This window comes from Aquila chrysaetos, chromosome 5 (assembly GCF_900496995.4).
Source record: "Aquila chrysaetos chrysaetos chromosome 5, bAquChr1.4, whole genome shotgun sequence".
Classification (NCBI taxonomy): domain Eukaryota; kingdom Metazoa; phylum Chordata; class Aves; order Accipitriformes; family Accipitridae; genus Aquila; species Aquila chrysaetos.
The window spans coordinates 75,162,747-75,181,244 of record NC_044008.1 but is presented as its reverse complement, the minus strand read 5'-3'; the positions used below and the strand labels follow the sequence as shown (position 1 = coordinate 75,181,244).

Below are 18,498 nucleotides of genomic sequence, written 5' to 3'. Positions count from 1 at the left end.
AGGCAGGAAGACAGCAAGGCAATTACAGCAGGGATCTTCTGATGGCTTTTAACATTTAAAGTAATATTCCAATCAGTACACCCCTTAACTCCTGGCAATCGTTTCTAACAAAGCTGGAGGGAGACGTACTGAGCTCAGCCCTGACAAGAGCACAGCACGATGCCGTGGAGAGCATCCTTCTCTGCAAAGGTCACCAGGACCCAGCAGCTCCCAGCACAGCTCTGCCTCATGCCAGGCTGCCGCTGCTGCTGGGGGTGTCACCTTAACACCAAGGGGTGGCAGGGGGACAGCGTGGCCCCTCTGTCTGTCCACGGGGTAGCCAGGGGACCGTGCTGCTCCATTTGGGCTGGAACGGGTGCCAAGAAAACACCTTTGCACTTCACTGAACAGAGTCACCCCACGCTCTGGGTGCACTCACCCTGCCTCCTCCTTGCACCCTGTGCCAAAGGGATGGGAAACAGGGTAATACAACATTGCGCCCGCGTTACTGAGCTCACAAGCCAGTGTTTGGGCCAGCTTCTGACATTTAAACCAGTCCCGATTCTGGGGGCTTTAAAGCTTTGGTGTCAGTTACTGACTGCTGGGCCATGTTGGTGAGGCCCTTTGTAAGCAGAGATGCAGAAATACCTGCCAGGATAGTATTAACTGGAATAATGCCTTTGGTTTTTTTTTTTTAAAAGAGACAAAACAAGATGCTTCAGAATGCAGCTTTCCAGACTGCTCCTAAATGCATGTTCCATCAATCTGTTTTCATCTTAATTACACCCCAGGTAGCCCAGAAACAGATGCCTTTACTACTTGAGTAATAAATACGCTCCAGCGCTGCCGACTGGCATGGGGTGTCCGAGGGCTCCACACAATGGGCCCATTGTTCTGGACACGACATTTCTCTGTGCAAGTCACACGTCCCAGTGTCAGCCTGAGTGTCGCTCTGATAAGCGATACACACAGCAGCTAATAAACGGGGAAGAAGGACGAGCCAGTGGAAGCCTCCCGGCTGCCAGCTTCCCTGCGCCCGCGGGACGCTGCCTGTGCCAGGGGCAGCTGGACCAGACCAGTTGCTCCGGGTGGATTTAATCGTTACTGGCACCACCTCTAACTCCAGCAATATCATCTGTCATCCAAATTATTTGCTTTCCTGCCTTCCACACCGTAACAGTTTCCTTTCAAGCCAAAGGGCAGAGCCGTGCCCCAGTGCCTGGCAGCGCTCGCTTGCAGGCAGGCAGCAGCCCTGCTCCAGCCAAGCTGTGCTGTAGCATGAACTCCCTCCCCCAAGAAAAGGCATTTCTGTACAACCAACCTGGTCTGCTGAGTCACTAAAAGGAGATGGATTCTTAATTGCTGCTAAGAGACAGACAACTGGAGCTTTCTAATTAGCTCCACGTAAGGTAGCGCCCGGCACACGTATCCGTGGGGCTGGCTGCTTTCCCTGCTGCATGGCTACGTGCCAATTCGGAGCCGTGATAAGGCACCAGGCAGTGCCTTCCCAGGAAGCAGTTGTGTTCCCTGGCACCACACCGATCCCAAGGAGCACTGCAACTACCCCAGAGTGCACCGCCTCCTGCACCTCTGTGCTAGAAATGCCTGGCAGCAGAGGGAAAAGGAGAAAGAAAGAAAATCTCTCTGATGAATCACCTCCAATGTGAATTTTAGAGGTGGGTTAAGAACTTCACTCCGCCCTGACCTTCCCCTGCTGAAAGCAAACAAGTGCAATGAATACTTACATCTATGATTAGGTACTCAACCGGGAGCGGGCGAGCCAGCTGTGTGATCTCGTTGCCAAACTTGTCTATGTCCTGAAAAAAGAAGAGTCTAATTATTCCTCACCATGGAAGTTGTGTGAAGCCTAAGCGATCCTGCCCTGGAGACACCCACACAGGACCCCGGGGATCCTTAGCTCTGGCAGATCACTGAGGGTGTGGAAAACCTGCTCGTATGTGGCTGGGTGCTGCGGAGCTGCCCAATTCCCTGCAGCTCTTCGGGGCTATGGATCTCTGTAAGTCGGTAAGCTGGGACCTCTGTTTCCTCGTGAGCTAAGGGAGTGCGTGGTCACAAACCACCTTGATCTTGTTTGTCTCAGTCATCATCACCGGAGAGGTGCCTAGCATTATCTAAGAAGTGTAAATGCCATTTAAGGAGCAGTACTGTCTTAAAAGGGAGGGACAGTGCCACATCTGCTTTCTCAGCCAAGGCAAACCTGACTTTCTGCAAAACCGGCCACGAGTCTCTCATCCAACTCTTGCTTGGGAATTGGAAATCCAGGCACTTTCTCATACACAGACCTGAAGAGCCAGCATATCACAATGCATAAACTTGTTTTTCTTTGCCAGACGAATTGAACATAAAGTTTAATTATGGAGAAAAACGGCCAGCATATGTTCATTAATCATAAAATGACAATTAGACGTGATTTATGTCAAACATGCTGAGTTCAAACACAGCTTCAGAAATAAATTCATGAGAACTGACACTTTTCATTAAAGATTCTGTAAGAGGGGGTTGTATTTTCTACCTAAATCATCACTTAACATGTTATAAATCATTCACTGAGCCCCATATAAATCATACACCCATAATTTCCAATCAGGGACCCTACATTAAAGTTTACGTTTACTGAGCTCTCAGAAGTCCCAGTGGCTGGAGGCAGACCCAGAGCCGCCGCACACTGGCGGAGCCGTCATCCCAACACCTCGGTGGCTTTGGGGGACCTCAGCGAGAGGCCGTGACCCCCACTCCTCCAGCAGGTCCCCTGCAGGGTTTTGAGCAGCATTCCTTGGGCCAAGCCAGCGAGCACCGTGCATCAGAATGAGCTGCCCACGGCTGACACCCTCCTCTCCCGAGCCGTATTTTCTCCCGGAGTACGCCACTCCCCCGCTATCAGCATTTCTTGGTTACGCTAGTATTTACACAGCACAAATATGCGGTGCAGCAGCCAGCACCCCGCTCTCACGCTCTGCTCTCCCGGTACACCCAGACGGACATCGCCCAAGCAGGCTCTGGCACGCTGCTCCCCTCCAGGCAACAGCCCCCCTTCCTGAGCCCCCTCCCCAAGCATCCTCTGTCCCTAAGAACAGTTCCCTTTGTAAAAAATCTAGCTTCCAGTCTTTGAAGCTCCTTTTAAAAGCAATTCCGATAAGGATCTTTTCTCCTTGAACATGACAGGTTGTTGGCCCTGTGGTTATTTCAGCAACAAGCCTGGTGGCTCGTGGCCTCAGATCTCTCTGGCTCTGACAGGAGCAGGAGGAGACGTGGAGCCTTTTCAGGGAGATCACAGGACCTGAAAGCTAACCTGCTTCTAGATCTCGGTGATACCGCAAGAGTGAGGAATCAAATCCAATCAGACCAAATCAGCTTCCCAAACACAATCCTGTCCCTGCAAGAAAGAACCTGCAACAACTCACACATAATTAGCCCATCTGGAATTCATTTTCAAATCTAATTAAGTTCTAATATGCAGAAACATTTTTCCAGCACCTGTTCGCTTTAATCTCCGCCTCTGGGGATTTCCATGTTAAATGCCTTCTTTTTAATGTCATGCTGCTGAGGCCTTCAAGACATGCACTAGACTGTTACTACCAAACTGGAACCTCGCTCCCCGAGTTGAGGACATGTCCCAACCCTGCCCCTCCCCAGAGAGAATAGCCCCCCCCCCCCCTCCAGTGCCAGCACTCTTCTCCAACCCCCATGCACCATTTTATTAGGCAATTAAGTTTTAAAGGCCTTAACAAATGTCAAGCTGAGAGAATTGCTGGGAGAAAGACATCTTCATCCTGAACTCGGCAGTCGCTGGGGCCCCAGCAGCGTCTCTTGGCACATTATTGCTGCAGCCCCAGAGCCTGAGACCCCCAAAGCCATGAATGCCCAGTGGCAACCACTCCAAAGGGAGGCCAAGAAGGGGTTAACGAAGGTGCAAGTATTTGGCTCCTGGACAAATATCTAGCAGCAAGGCCTGGAGGATCTGGACAATGAATCATCCCGAAGACAGAAGCAAACTGGAGATTGCAACAGGCGCTGCAATTAGAGCCTTTCAAACCACTGTTTGCAGGCAGAAGCTGCGAACGGACGAGGTCAAACAGGGAAAAGGATGGGTGCACCCGCAGGGACCGCGGCCGGCCGCTTCGCACACCTCTGCAGCACTGCAGGGCGGCTGCAGCAGGAAAGGCTTCTGGGTGGCCTTGGGATTTTCGATCGAGGGTGAGGGAAGCAGCCAAGCAAGGAGCCCGGGCAGCTGTCAGCCAGGAGGGAGGCTCCAGCTCCACGTCCCAGGGCTGGACAGCCGTTAGCATCCCATACTGTTAGTCTTCCCCACGGGTTCACTCTGCCGAAGGTACCGTGGAGCTGAGCAGCTGTCTGTCCTTTCTGTGTGTTAATAAAGCCCAGCCTTGCTCTTCCCTCTGCTGATTTCCAAGGGCTTTACTGGGCAGTCCTACCCCCTTGCACAGATAGAGCAGCTGACGCACAAAAACGAAGCGACTTTTCTAAGAGCAAACGATAGGTCAGTGAGAGTTGAAACCCTTCTCAGGAGACTCCTCGTGAGCTAATCAAGCATCCTCCTCCCCAGAGCAGCTGGGACATTTAAGGCTAAGAAGGCTTTTCCAGTCCAACACGAACCGTTGGTAGGAGGCCAGCCAGGGGAAGTCCTTCGCTGTTAGTGAAAACTCCCTGCAAAAGCCTCCACGCAGCCTGGCTATCATGTCTTCCCTGGGAAGAGGATTTCAAAGCGAATCGGTGGAAGCAAAGCGTGCCACGCAGGGGACAGCCTGGCTCAGAGGTCCCGTTTGGCTCTAATAAAAGCAGTGCCCTGGCTTTTATTTAACAGATGACAAGCCAAGGCTCAGACACTGTCTCAGCCGTTGTAAATGCACAAAGCACGCGCAGGACTCTACGAGGGCAAAGGGCTCTTTCACAACACTGGTGCCATTGTAAAGGGCTTTCGTCTTACACCATCCCAAAGAAACTCTGGGGGAATGTTACAGGCAGCTGTAAAACGCAATTCATTGCAAGGATGACATCTTCATGTTTACACTAAGCTGACACAAATACCTGTGATAAGAGACAAAGCCAGCCAGTCCCAAAATCCAATTATTCGATTGTTTCAAAGGGTCCGTAAAACACAGCAACCTCCTTCCCCCATTTGGTGTGAGGTTGAGACACCCATGAAGTTAACGGTGGAGCAGAGCATGCAGGTCTGCAGGGAGCAGAATTAGGCAACGCTGCAGCACTGCAAAGTTATGGGCTCGGCAAACTGACCACAGGGAGCTGGGAGCAGGTGGACAGCAAGCACAAGGTGCAGGCAGCCCAACGGGAAGGATCACACCCAGCTGGGGCACTGAGCACCATTTGCAAGCAACTTCAGCTCTGAATAATGAACCCATGGTTTGGAAGGTACATTCTTAGTGAAATCAAAATCAATACGGTTATTTTCTAGAACCAGACGGACAAAGGAGACTGCTCGAGGGCAGAAGACAGGGAATGGAAAATGGCCCATATGTAATGTTCAGATGGGCTCTCCCTCATCCAGCAGAGAAACAGGGTGAAGTGACCATTGCAACTTCATCGCCTTTACTCACAAAGAGAGCGGTTACCCCGACTTGTGTGGCTGTGTCTTGACAAGAGCGACTCCTTCATGAGTTTCGTTGCATCGAACTCATCAAGAAGCATGTGCCGGTTGTGCAACATTCGAACTGGAAACAGCGCTGCGCTGTGACGCTTCACAGACAACCCAGGAGGCCAAGGGGGATGTTTTCTTCCTTTGGCTAATCTTACCTGGGGAGGCTTCTTGGAGAAAAGTAACTTGTACTCATGGTCCCCAAAGCCCTCGACTTTCACACTAGAGCAGAACTCTAGCCTTCACGAGCCAGGAAAGCAACGGCCGCATGTAGAAAGCGCATACTGCCAATTCCACTGGGGTGGTTCCTCTAAGCAGCAGGGCTAGTGGCCAACATAAAGAGAATGGTAAAGAAATACAGAAATCACAAGGCTAGAGGCTTAGGAAAAATGCCTCGCCTCCTGAGGCAGGACAACACTGGTGCCATCAGTTTTCCTATTTCCATGGAAGAAAAGCCCATCTATGCTAACACACCATCGAGGTGAGTCACGTTCAGGCAGGAACAGCTGCAGCCCCAGGGGACGTGGTGGCCCCCTGCTCCCACTCCACAAACACAAAACGTGGTGCAAACCATGGAAAAACAGCTCGCTGACCAAAGACAGCCGTTCCTCTCCTTCCAGGCACCTCTTCGCCTGTGCAGTAAAGTCTCTGAAGCTGCAGCTCTCCTGCCTGCAGTGCGGGTCCTTCTTGCGCCTGCAGCATTACCAATCCAGATGCATTTCCTAACAGTCATTGCTGAAGTAACAACACCTACTGCGAGCAGAGGTACAAGATGTCTTCTTCGAACAACATGACTGTAGCACAGTTGCTGGCTTACACTTTGCTATAGATGAAAACAGCAGCACCTTTTCCTATTGGCAAAGCCAAAGGTGAATCTACTGCATTACCCTGCTGTAGACAGATACGAGAGTTCAATAGATTTTGCCTTGCATCTGGATGCATAGTTGTTCTATAAATACATCCACACTACACAAACATTGGCCTTCTGGTTCTCATCCAATTAGAATAAATTTGTATGGCTCCTTTCATCCTAAAGGGCTTTTCAAATGAATACTTGCGTATTACATAGAAATATATATATGGACTTTTCTCTCTACCAGTGATAGCTTCTCAGTCCAAGACAAAATGTAGCAACTACTCAAAAGTGCAGCTTTCTGCCCAAAGCTAGTTGGCAGGGCAGCACACAGGGGAACCCCCACATCAAGGACTGGGAACAAAGCTGCTCAGCTCCTGCAAAGGGGGAGCAGGGCGCTGCACCATGAAGCAGCTGTCCTCTGCTACGAGGCCAAGCACTGGACTCCTGCTCCTCATACTGTATTTAACCAATGCTTTGACACCATTGTTGTCACCAACCCAGTAACTATGAGGTAGTGTCTCTGACCTCAAGCCTTGCACATTTAATGAGACCCCAAAGGTTTTCAAAGCCAGGAGTGACTAAGCTTTCCGTTGATTTAAGAACATTCCAAAAAAATTAAGAGATCCTACAGCCAAACACGTTTAAAGCTGAAGGACAATTACACCCACCAGAGCAGTCCTCAAGCCTTCCTTGAGCACATCATGAAAAAGGCAATTACGGATAGAAGTTATAAAACATATGAAATAAGCTTCAGCCTGACCCAGTGAATCAGTGGTTCATGGAAATTTCCACAGAAGGCTGGAGCCATCAGTTAGCATTTTGTTTATCTCCCTGCTTCAGATTACGAATGGGAGTGAAGACCTTATGGGAACACCCACTGGCTTCCTGCTACTCCAAACACCCAGGGTGGCCCACATGTGGGACACAGACCTACGGGACCTCCTGCAAGGCTGCACCCTGACTGTGGCACAGCACGGGCTCCTCCGGAGCAGGACCACAGCACGCCAGGAGATGATCTCATCTTTGCATTCAGGGCCAACCCTTGCACAATCGAGCTCCACTGTATCTAAATCGGACCTGGCTTATCAGCTCCTAAGAGCAAGCTGTCTGTGCACTAAGGAAAAAGGCACGGATTCCATCTACCTTTCCTCTCAAGCACTGAATTTAGCCAAGAGATGTTCCTCATTTTCAGGTGGTTTCAAGACAAGCCAGCAGTTCAGCAGTTCAGTTAAAGGGTGGAGGGGGAAGGTGGAGTCTCACAGGCTAATTCACCCAGGCCAGCATTTCCCAGTCCCAGGTTCAGGGCATACAAGAGCATTTGGACCAGCTCCATTTCTGTCGCTGGTGCACAATACGCTCATTTCTGTCGTCCCAAATGATGGTAGCTTTGCTTATCCTATGCTCCTTAACAGACGGCTTTAATACAGGCGGCAGGAGTGCTGCAGGCTGAGCGGGCTGTGTATATCAGACAGACAAGAATGAGATAACTAACTTGGGTGATGGATGGCTAATTAGTTGGCAAGCAGTGCCATTAATTAATTCCTCTGGCTTGCTCACGGGGCACCAACATACACACATTTGAGAAGCAGTGCTATTAGCCTCCGCAGAGATCCTGTCCCCAAGTTTCTAACTCCGCCCTGCAGATACAGGGGGCCTGAAGATCTCCAGAAACAACTGTCAAGGGAATAATGACAGTCCATTCATCAAGCTGTACCAAAAACTGCAGCAGAAAAGTTACCAGCAGTGCTCTTGCACGACGCTTCACATAAGAGTATTTTGGATCCGCTCTGGATGCACGTATCCCCGCTGCTCCTCAGTACCAGTTTTTGGAGCTTACTGTCTGACCCAAGAACAGGACCTGGGCACAGGTAGTAACCCCAATACTCGAGGGGAAAGCCAGGGGGGCACACCCTGGTCCTGCCCTTGCTCTGAAAGCCTTTGCACCTTCCTTTTCTTACAGAGAAGCATGCACAGGGCTGTCTCTCCTCTTGCTGCATGAATTATGCTATCTTTTGTTGCATCCGCTGCCCAGTTGGTGCCTGTAAGCATGTCATACACAAGCAAATCCCTGGCACCGCATAAGGAACCCATCGTTTTCACCGCACCATTTGTGCTAGCACACATCATACGGCTGTGCAGTGGAGGAAGCTGAACTCAGCTGGGGATTAAAATCAACAGAGAAGCATGGCAAATACTGCCAACAAATACGGAAGAGGTGAATTCAGAGCACTTGCTACGGGCTCTCGGTGGATCACGGCAGACCTCATTTAGAAGCTGGACAGCCAATGGCTACTGCTGCACCGGAAACCATAACAGCACGTTTATGAGGGGGAAATGGAGCTTATGCAATTACTTTGCAGACATGTGGTGAACGGTTACTACTGAAAATAGTTCAGACCTCAAAGACATCCTTTCCTGAGCTGGCCATACTGATTTCCAGACACGCGGCAGAGCTGTTTCTGCAGATCCCCCCAACCCCCAGCACACAGCCCTTACCTTATAGAACACATCAGGCACATACTGCTCACTGCTGGACTCCTTGGCATAGCCCAGCTCTGGTGCATCTCGGCAGGGCAGCAAACACTCATCTCGAACCAGTGCCATGCACTGATTCGAGACCTGGTACCCCTCAAAGTGGACCTGGTTGTCGGGACCACCTGAAAGAGAAGAGGCTGGTTAAAAATCCCACACGAGCTTGATTTGCCCAGTGTAACTCAGAGAGGCATGACTCAAAGAGCAACATCAAACACGACAGTCTTGCTAACAGCAAAGAATGGTGAGAAGAAAACGCTGGTGCTGCTGCATGGGAAGTACTTCTAGGGAAGGATCCCCTCTAAGCTCTACATCTATTTAGTAACACACATTTTCACAGCTAGCTTAACAGGATAGACCCCTGGAGTGACAGCAAGAATGCTTTGCCAGGAGCTTAAAGGAGGTGAAGCTGCCCTTTCAGAAGGCTGCTGATAGCATCACCATCCCACTACCCTGCAGGTATCTTCTCTCTTTCAAAACAAAAACCAGGCACACAGCTCCTGTGACCCTGCTTCATTTCCAAGGAACCATGAGCTGCAGTTTCAGAGTTGGTCATCTAGTAATGTCAGGCATAAGAAGAAAAAGTGTTTTCTCAGCCTGTAATGGATGGCTTGGTGGAAATCTGACATGGAAAGTGGAAATTAAGACCCTGGCTCACTGATAGATCACATGCTTGGCGCTTTAATTTGGATAATGTAAGCAACATCGAGTCATATGTCATTAGAATACAACTGGAAAGAGAAGATACAGACAGATGGTAGGAAGACGTTACTATTTCCAAACCTAGGAATTCAGGAGGGGATAGGAATTAATCCATGTAGAGGATTTAAAGGCAAAGTTGATGCAAACTACTCAGATATATTTATACGGCACAAAAGGAAGGAATCAAGTGTTTAAATAGAAACCTGATGGGCTGATTTAACAGAAGAGAATGAAATTATCTGGAACAGAAAAGAGGAAATATTCGTTTTCTACCCTTTGATCTCTAACCTCAATCACTCACTGCTCCAGGACAAACACTCCTAGAAATTAAACATAGACCAAGACACAGGGAAGGCCTGAACAAAACTAGCCATCATTTTCTCAGTTTCTGTTTAAAAAACCAGAAATAAATAAAAAAAAAGAGTGAGCGAGATACACATCTATCTTTAATGAAAGATGGATGCGTTTAGCAGTCTGGAATGTACAGGCAGCTGTCCGATTGCACGGGCCTGTTAAATGAAAGAGCGTTTTCACTGAAAAAGGCTCTGGGAACACTTACAAAACCTGGGCTCAGAGGAGGCAATATAACATCACACTTTCAGTTTTTACACTGGATGCTATTTGGAAGTCACGCGTTTTTTGTATTGTGTTAAATAGACCCAGAACCCAGCGTATCTGCTCCAGGGAAATTTTAAATGAATACATGTGTCATCCCATGGAGAACAGCAGATTGAACTTCTAACACTACAACTCTCCCAGCACATGCCAACATCTCCCCTCACAGCCTGGGCAGTGCAGACTATTCCACATTGCCTCTGGAGACTCGCTGTGAAAACGGCTATAATCAGAGGTGACAAAGCAAAGCATTTTGCAGGCTTCTCTGTTTTATTCAGGCAAACAAAAAATGTTTCCATGCACGGAAGAGCACAGCATCCTACGTAAGGGTTTCCCTGACAGCGACACAAGGGAGATAAAGGTCCCTCCTTTATGCTGAACCAGCCAGAGTAACTTTCAGGATCCGGATTGCCGTGGTTCTGCACTGCCGCTTTCAGGCAACAGAACTTGGAGCTTAAAGATTCGAAACAGAAAAGTGAGCAATAGTTATTCCCCTGGCTGCAGGCAGAAAAATGCTTTCTGGATCAGAGAGGTACATGTGGCAGGTCTGAGCCTCAATTAAGTTTCCTGTAGGGGACAGGGTAAATAATTGTAGAGAAGATAGCACAAAGAATGAAAAAGTAGTTTACTTGATAGAGCAAGGCAAACCCCTTGTTAAATAGGACAAATGGGGACCAGGACATCTGATGACTTCTGGCAGAGCTGCATATTCTTCTCCTATTAACAAGAGATAATTCACGTGTAACCCAGAGAGCTGGGGCAAGCCGAGGCCAGTTTATACCTGTAGCCACAACTGTGACAAACTTGGATCCAAAATGACCATCTGGAGAAAGGCGACAGATGTTGGGCTGCTGGTTCTGGAAGTTTCCAGCTGTGATGCACTCTTCTGCACTTAGATAGTACGTGTCCTGAGGGAAGAGCAGAAATGTGAATAAAAAGGACAACGCAATGTAGCCTAGACCTATTTCCCTGGTCTGCAGCCAAAGAAAACTACCAACACCCTAGTAAAACACGCTTTCGTAGAAAGTTGTTGCAGAGACTGAGAAAAGAATGCGACATGTCAGGTCCCCAGCCCTGAGCCTGGCTCTCACCAGAAGGACTGTCCCACCTCTCGTTCCACCCACCTTTACACACCTTTTTTTTTTAACAGGGTTTCATTTTCCAAATAGGGCTATCATTGATTTTAGAATTACAGGAAGCTGAGAAGGTCAAAGTTTGAGCCACGTATATCTCACAAAGCCCAGCCCACAGGAACATCCTTTGACTGAGTCACTTTTGCTCACTGAGTTTGCACCTCACACTACCCCACTCCCTCCACTCTACTAAATTTTCTTAAACCACAAGCACCATTTTCTTAAAGCAAAGTGGGTGAAGGGCTGCAGGCAGCTTTGCGTACTATCTAAACAGCTTCAAACCCCTAACAGTGCTCTTCAAGCTCAAGCTCCTTTTCCTTCAGAAGCTTCTGAAAAACCCCATTTCACAAGAATTCCAGTCTCAGCATCACCTCCAGCCCTGTGCTGCCCTGGCTCAGTACTCTGCTTGGCACAGTCAGCATTTATGCTATTACACAAACCCTCAGTACCAGCAGCTGTAATTAGCTGCACACTTGAATCTCACCTTGTTTCTGCTGTATCGAACAGTCCCTTTCCGTGTGTCTTCAGAGACCAGATCAGTAAATATCCAGCCAACCTATAAAGAAGTGTTATGAAGAAAGTTGCTTTAAGGAAAAAAGGAAAAAAAAAAAAAAAAAACCAAAAAAACCCCAAACCAAACCAGAAGAGAGCTTATACATTTTCTCCTAGCAGGACAAGATGTTCTTGGCTTCTTGCACGGCCCTGCTGTATGCTGCCTGAAGGAAATGGCTCTCCCAGCTGTGCCGGGCTCATTTGAATCCGATTTCCAGGAGCAGCATGCCAGCTGGCTGGCCGGGGGCACCTGCAGCTTTATGTTTCACTATGGAATATTTTTTCATGGAAAGATCTGGAGGCTGCAAGAGGCCTCTCAGCCGCTACCTCCTCCCACCCACAGCAAAAAGCATTTCCTATTGAGCATTCAGAGCAAAGCAGCATCGGGAGCGCCAGCAGATGACAAAGCAGCTCACATGATCTCATTTTGAAGCTCGCAGTCACTAGTTAAGATAAAGCTCATATGTTCCCACTGGAGTATGATTCATTCCAAATCAGTCTGCTCCGATCCAAAAAACACATTCCTGCTTTTTGCATTGTTTGCACATAGGAGTATAGATGCATACACACACACCGCTGCGTGAACCCTTCTACACACATGTGCTAAAAACAGCTCCGATCAGCCCCCTCGTGACCAGCTCCCATAGCGTTAACCCTTCAGAGGAAGAACTGCTGATTCAGATTCCTAGCAGAGCCCAGACAGACAAAAATCTGCAACCAGCAGCAAGTTACATGTTAAGTCATATTGATTAAAAATATCTGATGCGAGAAGCAGAGGAAAAGCATGGAAATAAATAACACACACAGAAGCTTTGCTTCAGACACTGGCAAAAGGCTAAAGATCTTATCTTCAGAGAACAAAAGACCTCACCACAGATGTTTATAGTCTACTGTACTGAGTCTTTTCTGATTTGTGTTTTCTTTAGCAAGTCAAATCTTGTTTGTGTACATCTCATTCCTGGCATTCACACGATACCAGAAGATTTCCCAAACCGGAAAATATCAGTACAGGTTTGAGAGGTGTCAGCAAACCAGCAGATCCCAACACCCATACGTCCTGAAGGGATGACTGACAGGCTGCAGGCACAAGGGGAACAGAGGACTGAGGCTCAGTTGCTGGGGGACCTGTACCTCTAAACCAACGTACAGATTAACTCGCCGCAGCCTGCCTCAGCAGCATCAAGAGACAGGACCCCACAGAGGAGAATTAAAAAAAAAAAAAAAGCAGGAGCCTTGGCTCCTGGAAGTGGAGCACAGATCCTGTCAAAAGGAAGAACAAACTCGGAAGGCAACTCCAGCTACATCTGTGCCAAATTAGCACTCACCGGGGAGATGCTACCAGGAACGGCTCCTATTTGTGGAGAAATAAAGGGAAAATTGTGTTTCTGCTTCTTTGCTACTCCCTTTGATGTCATTCATGACAGAGGACTGCTGACTTCAGCTGCACAGCCCTGCTAGATGCTTGTGCTCAGGAAAATGCTCTCATTTTGTTTTTTCATACCTAAAAGCATAAGAGCTACCAACACTTAAGCTAGATTTCAGATGTGCCCAAACGGTCCTGAATAACCCCGTGGAGCTGAAGAGAACTGCCGACGACTTTCTTCATTGCCAAACAAAGACGCATGAGATCCGACAACATCCTAACCTTTCTCAGTCCAAGCTTTGCAGCAATCTCATCCACAACCTCAGCTTTTGGATCTTCCAGGATCTCCAGGCTGTTTTGTGTACCAATCTGCAGCAAAGAAAAACCTCTTAGTAAGACAGAACAGGAAAAAACATAGTACACTTAGCCATTGTCAGTAATGAGGCAGAGGATGGAAGCAGAGGTCTAGGTTTCCCCTTCAGCATTACCACTGACTGGTTTCACCCCAGAGACCTCCTCTACTCACAGACCCATCCTGTTAGTTAGCTAAGTTTATGTCAGGGTTTATGAATGAAAGACTCAGCATTTACAAACAGGCCATTGCTGTTTCCGAGCACGTTGGAAAAGGCAAGAGATTATATAATTTTTCCAAAGCTCTGTGTTCAACCTGCCAGTTTTGTACCGCCGTTTCGTTTGTTTGAATCTTTGAGCAGCAGAGAGGCAGAAATCCAGTGAATCCAAGAGCCCACGCCCAGGCCTTCCCCCCCGGACTCTGGAGAACACGACTCCATCTGGGTGCGTTTCAGATGCAAGCTTTCTCGTGTGGCGAGATGCCGTGTCAAGAAGCACAGCAGAGACTGCTTGCCAGGAGAGCAAAAGCTTCCTTGCTTTTACCGTGCACAACTAGAAGCATATGAACTTCCAAAGCAGGGGCTTAATCAGCGATACTGAAACAATAGAGGGCATGGCTCTGCTCATATTGGAAAGAAAGGGAAGAACTTATAAAAGGCTTGCAATTCTGCTCTCACACACACACACTCCCAAAGATCCATTTTTCTTTTTCCACTGACAAATCTGTTGCATTTTACTTCAGCAACCCTGCAGAAATCATCAAGAGGAAGAAAACATATGACCCACCACGACATGTTTGTATACATAGTGTCTGCACTTAGAAAAGTGACTTTGGTCAGTGGTGAAGAAGCCAGTAGGCAAACTCAACCTCAAGCCAAGCCTTGTGTCGTGGGCAGAGTGGCTTTTTGCATTTGCCACCTCCCTTTCCAGCTCTCTGATGCCGAATTCAGCTTTTGGGTTCCCCGGGAAGCCAGACTTGGCGGGACCTGCTCTGGCTGTGGCCTCCCCGGAGGACTTGGCGGTGCCGAGCGCGGTGCTGCGTGGTGCCGTGCACCATCTAGCGGGGACTCCGGCTGCTCCGAGGCATCAGATCTCAACCTCGGCCTCTCGACCAAGGCAGCAGACTTCATTTTTGTCTAATTAAGCTGCTTACATTTTCCCAGAGAGCTGATAAGAAATTGAAGCAAGGGCCCGCAGCATTTTTTAACTAGTACAGAATTCGTTTTCAGGCTGTTCTGTACCATGACCTTGGAAATCCCCTAATCAAGGAAACGTGTACAAGGAAATCTACTATTATGAAGTCTCTCTAGCTTTAAATCATCTGAGCACACAGTAATGTAAAAGAAAGCGTAAAAATAACAAAAAGCAAATCTGGGCTTTAAAATTCTTTCAGTGGCAATAACTGACAGTGACATTAAAGACATAAATCACATCTTTTTCATGGGACCATTTTCCTTATGGAGCTGCAGTCGGTGAGGTTTCCCAAACAAAAAAGTGTTTCCGTGTTCCCCAATTATCTTTACGAGTCAACACTGACACCACGGCACCCAGCTTTTACCTGTGGGGGTTCATAGATAGCAGCAACCTCCGCCCGGATCCCCAGAGGGATGTCTTTGTGCTCTGTGTACCGGCCATATAGATACCCAAGATGTTGATTTCCTGTCTTCCGCCAGAAGTCTAGGAAGCGATCTGCAATTGTGTGGTTCTCAAACATGATGTTGTCAACATGCCTGTATTTCTGTTTGACAAAGTTCAAGTGTCAGGCCATCCTTGACTAGGTCCGTTTACTTTGCCTATTGTCAATATCTTCCCAACTGCCTAGGACGCACACAACCCCTTAAAGCTGAATCCTGCCAAAGCAGGGACAGGGAGAGCTAGCTGGCTCCCTCCCTCTCCCCTCTGCTGCCTTCAGCACCGCTCTCCTGCCCAGCAAGCAGAACTCACTACGGGCTGGAGTGTAGGAAAGCACTGAGCAGCCCCAGCACCCTATTAACTTGGCTTCTTTACTAGGGCCCTTACCCCAAGAGCCTTTGCAACTAAAAAAAGACAGTGAAATTTAAGAGGAAACAAGAAGAAACAGTGGGTGGCCTTTTGGATCCCCTCAGGAAAAGAAGTGGAGATTCATCGCTAGTGGTGCTAGCTCAGATGTCCTCCACGTTACGAGGAAACTGCTGAACCAGATAGGTTTTGGAGTCCTTTTCTGCAAGGACGGAAGACCTTAACAGCCATTTCCCCAACAACTGCCAATACGCAAAGGTGTCTTGCTCCAAGTTGGCTGTTCTTGAAGTCATCTCTCCAACAATAAAAGTCAAGTCCCTTCTCAGCTTTAAGCATGAGGGCTCCTGCGAGCTCCATCTCACCTGTCTATTGAGAGTGATGGCACTTGGCTGACACTTTGTGCAAATGCCTTCTGGCCAAGGAGGGTGCCCTTCACAGCCCGATTTGATCTTACAGCTGATGTTTTCCAGGGCAACAAATTTCCCCCTGCAAGAAAAAAAAGAGAAAGCCGCTGTTACCACAGTAAATGCTTTTGGGTCTCAAAAAAAGCAAGTGGCTAGAAATATCGTAGAGGAAGCAGGGCAGAGGAGACACAGTGGCACCAATGCTTTGCACCTTCAGAGGATCTCAAAGCGCCCTGCAAACTCCCATGGGTGGATGCTCTGCTCCTGCGGTCCCCAAGTAACCTCTGCTGCCCACTTAGTGAGGGAGGTCAAGAGGCCAACATGTGCTCCCCGACCCAGCTCCTAAACAGATATTCAAGCAAGAGCAGAGACAGAAAACTCTTGGGACCCTGCTTAAATAATTTACGCAGCACGTGGGAAGTAATAGATTATACCGCTAGGGCAAATTAGAGCTCCTTTCATGTGCACAAGGCTTCCTGCAAACGGAAGTTCAAATAAAAGTATTATGGACTTGAGCTGCATCTCACAAAGACATTAAAAAAATCCCAACGGCATTTAGGAATAGGAGGGAGAAGGTTATACCTCTGCATAACTTATGTAAAGGAGCTGCATTTCAGAACACCAACATCACTGAAGGGGACTTTAAAATCCTTTGCTGAACACATGCGCCACAGCGAGGCGTAAAGAAATAAATACTTCTTTCAGCACTTCCTCTCTGCTCAGCACTTATCTGGCCTGTATCACCACAGCACCCTCCACCCCATCATGGGGCAGGACGCCTTATTTTCCAGTTACTGGGTGGTGACCCACGACAAGAAAGGGTTTCACTAAGAACACATGGAGCATGGGACAGAGCAGAATCAGGCCCTGAGGAATGTTAAGCTTGTCTTTCTGTCCTAATCACGTCTGTAGGTAAGAAAAGCTGTTGGTGAATAAAAGCTCCCCAGGTCCACCACAGTCTCAGTGCCTCTCCACGAGGTTTGAGATCCAGGCTTGGAGCTTGGTAAAATTAGGGAATCTCTTTCCTTCCATCTGGCCATCTCCCCCCATCTGTAGTGCTTCCTGGAAGCAATTACATTGTCACAGCAAAAAAAAAAAAAAAAAAAAAAAAAAAAAAAAAAAAAAAAAAAAAAAAAGACAGGTTTAATTTCCCCCCCCCCCTTTTTTTTTTTTCCCTTTTCTTTTTTTTAATGTGTTGTTTTCTCCTCAGTTTGCCATTCAATAGTTGTATTCAACACTACTGTGGTGAGATCTGTCTGTACTTTCATTTGTATTTTTAAAAAGGAGCTACAACTAGATTCCCTTAAACACAGAGATTTTCTTACTTGTCTGCCCCTCCGGTCAGCTTCCTGATGTAGGCATGGAAGGACATATGCTTCACAGGAGGTTCCAGATGGTTTAAATAATCCTCATCAAAAGGCTGCCAAAAACACCACACAAAGAAAAGCCAGGTCAGACACCTGTCTGATAATACATTGATCACTAAACAAATGGATGTTCTAGAGTCAACCCCAGTGGCTCTCAATGTGGAAACAATCAAGAAAATTTAGGCTCATTTTCAAGGCAGCTACTACTGTGATAGAAACAGTGGGGCTCTACAACAGCGAGTTTTATTATCGCCTCCTACTTTTATAACAGATTGGCTCCACAAATCAGAACAAGCCTCAAAGGCAAAATGCTTTTTCCTTTCAATATCTAACAACAAACAAAAAGCCCAGCTGCTCAAACAAGGCCAAAGAACTTCCAGAGCACACGGCGGGGAAGTGGGGGAACAGCCATCCTGGCTCGCAGCGACTTTTGAGGGATCACTGCCTCATGCCATAAATTATACAGCTTAGCACATTTGTAGGCGTTACTAAAGCTGCCTTCAACCTGAATAATACATGGTTAAACTGGGAAGTGCTGGGATCCATGAGAGGGGGGGTGAAAGAAGAAGATCCAGGCAAGAGTGAAGAAGGAGGAAAATTGGAGCTTTTCTAAAGCACTTTCTGTTAAACTCATTACTGCAGAAAAACAGAGCATTAACCAGAATAAACCCAGGGTCTCAAAGGCCTAGAGCTTTAGTGATCCTGGATGTGAGCTGGCACCTTTGACAGTGCACGGCAGGATTCTGACCCAGAGCTGCCGTCTCTATGGGGGCAGTGCTCTGAGGAAAAGCATTCATACTGGAAGAAACCAAATCCAAGAGGACATGCTTTTGTGTGACTTTCTGGAGCACCTTCTTGGGGCTCTTACCTCCAGCGGTACACAATGCACACATTTACCCAAGGGGCCATGACGACACCTATGCAAAGAGAAACAGAAGCAGCGTTAACTCTTATTGAACAAGGGAGAAGTTGGACGGTCAAAGTTGCTCTAGACTAACAGTTGTGGTGTGGAAGATC

The 18,498-nt window shown here is 48.0% G+C and overlaps 1 protein-coding gene across 1 annotated transcript in view; it reads right to left on the bottom strand.

Annotated features, from left to right (window-relative positions):
* NPLOC4 (NPL4 homolog, ubiquitin recognition factor) overlaps positions 1 to 18,498 on the bottom strand; it is a 31,136-nt gene that overhangs the window by 4,823 nt on the left and 7,815 nt on the right. Inside the window, exons 5-13 of the mRNA XM_030013886.2 lie at positions 18,350 to 18,398; positions 17,440 to 17,534; positions 16,073 to 16,196; positions 15,271 to 15,450; positions 13,644 to 13,730; positions 11,931 to 12,002; positions 11,095 to 11,221; positions 8,961 to 9,121; positions 1,725 to 1,796 (exon numbers count right to left, since the gene is read on the bottom strand). Of these exons, the coding sequence (XP_029869746.1) occupies positions 1,725 to 1,796; positions 8,961 to 9,121; positions 11,095 to 11,221; positions 11,931 to 12,002; positions 13,644 to 13,730; positions 15,271 to 15,450; positions 16,073 to 16,196; positions 17,440 to 17,534; positions 18,350 to 18,398 (967 nt within the window). The remainder of the gene's footprint in view (positions 1 to 1,724; positions 1,797 to 8,960; positions 9,122 to 11,094; positions 11,222 to 11,930; positions 12,003 to 13,643; positions 13,731 to 15,270; positions 15,451 to 16,072; positions 16,197 to 17,439; positions 17,535 to 18,349; positions 18,399 to 18,498) is intronic.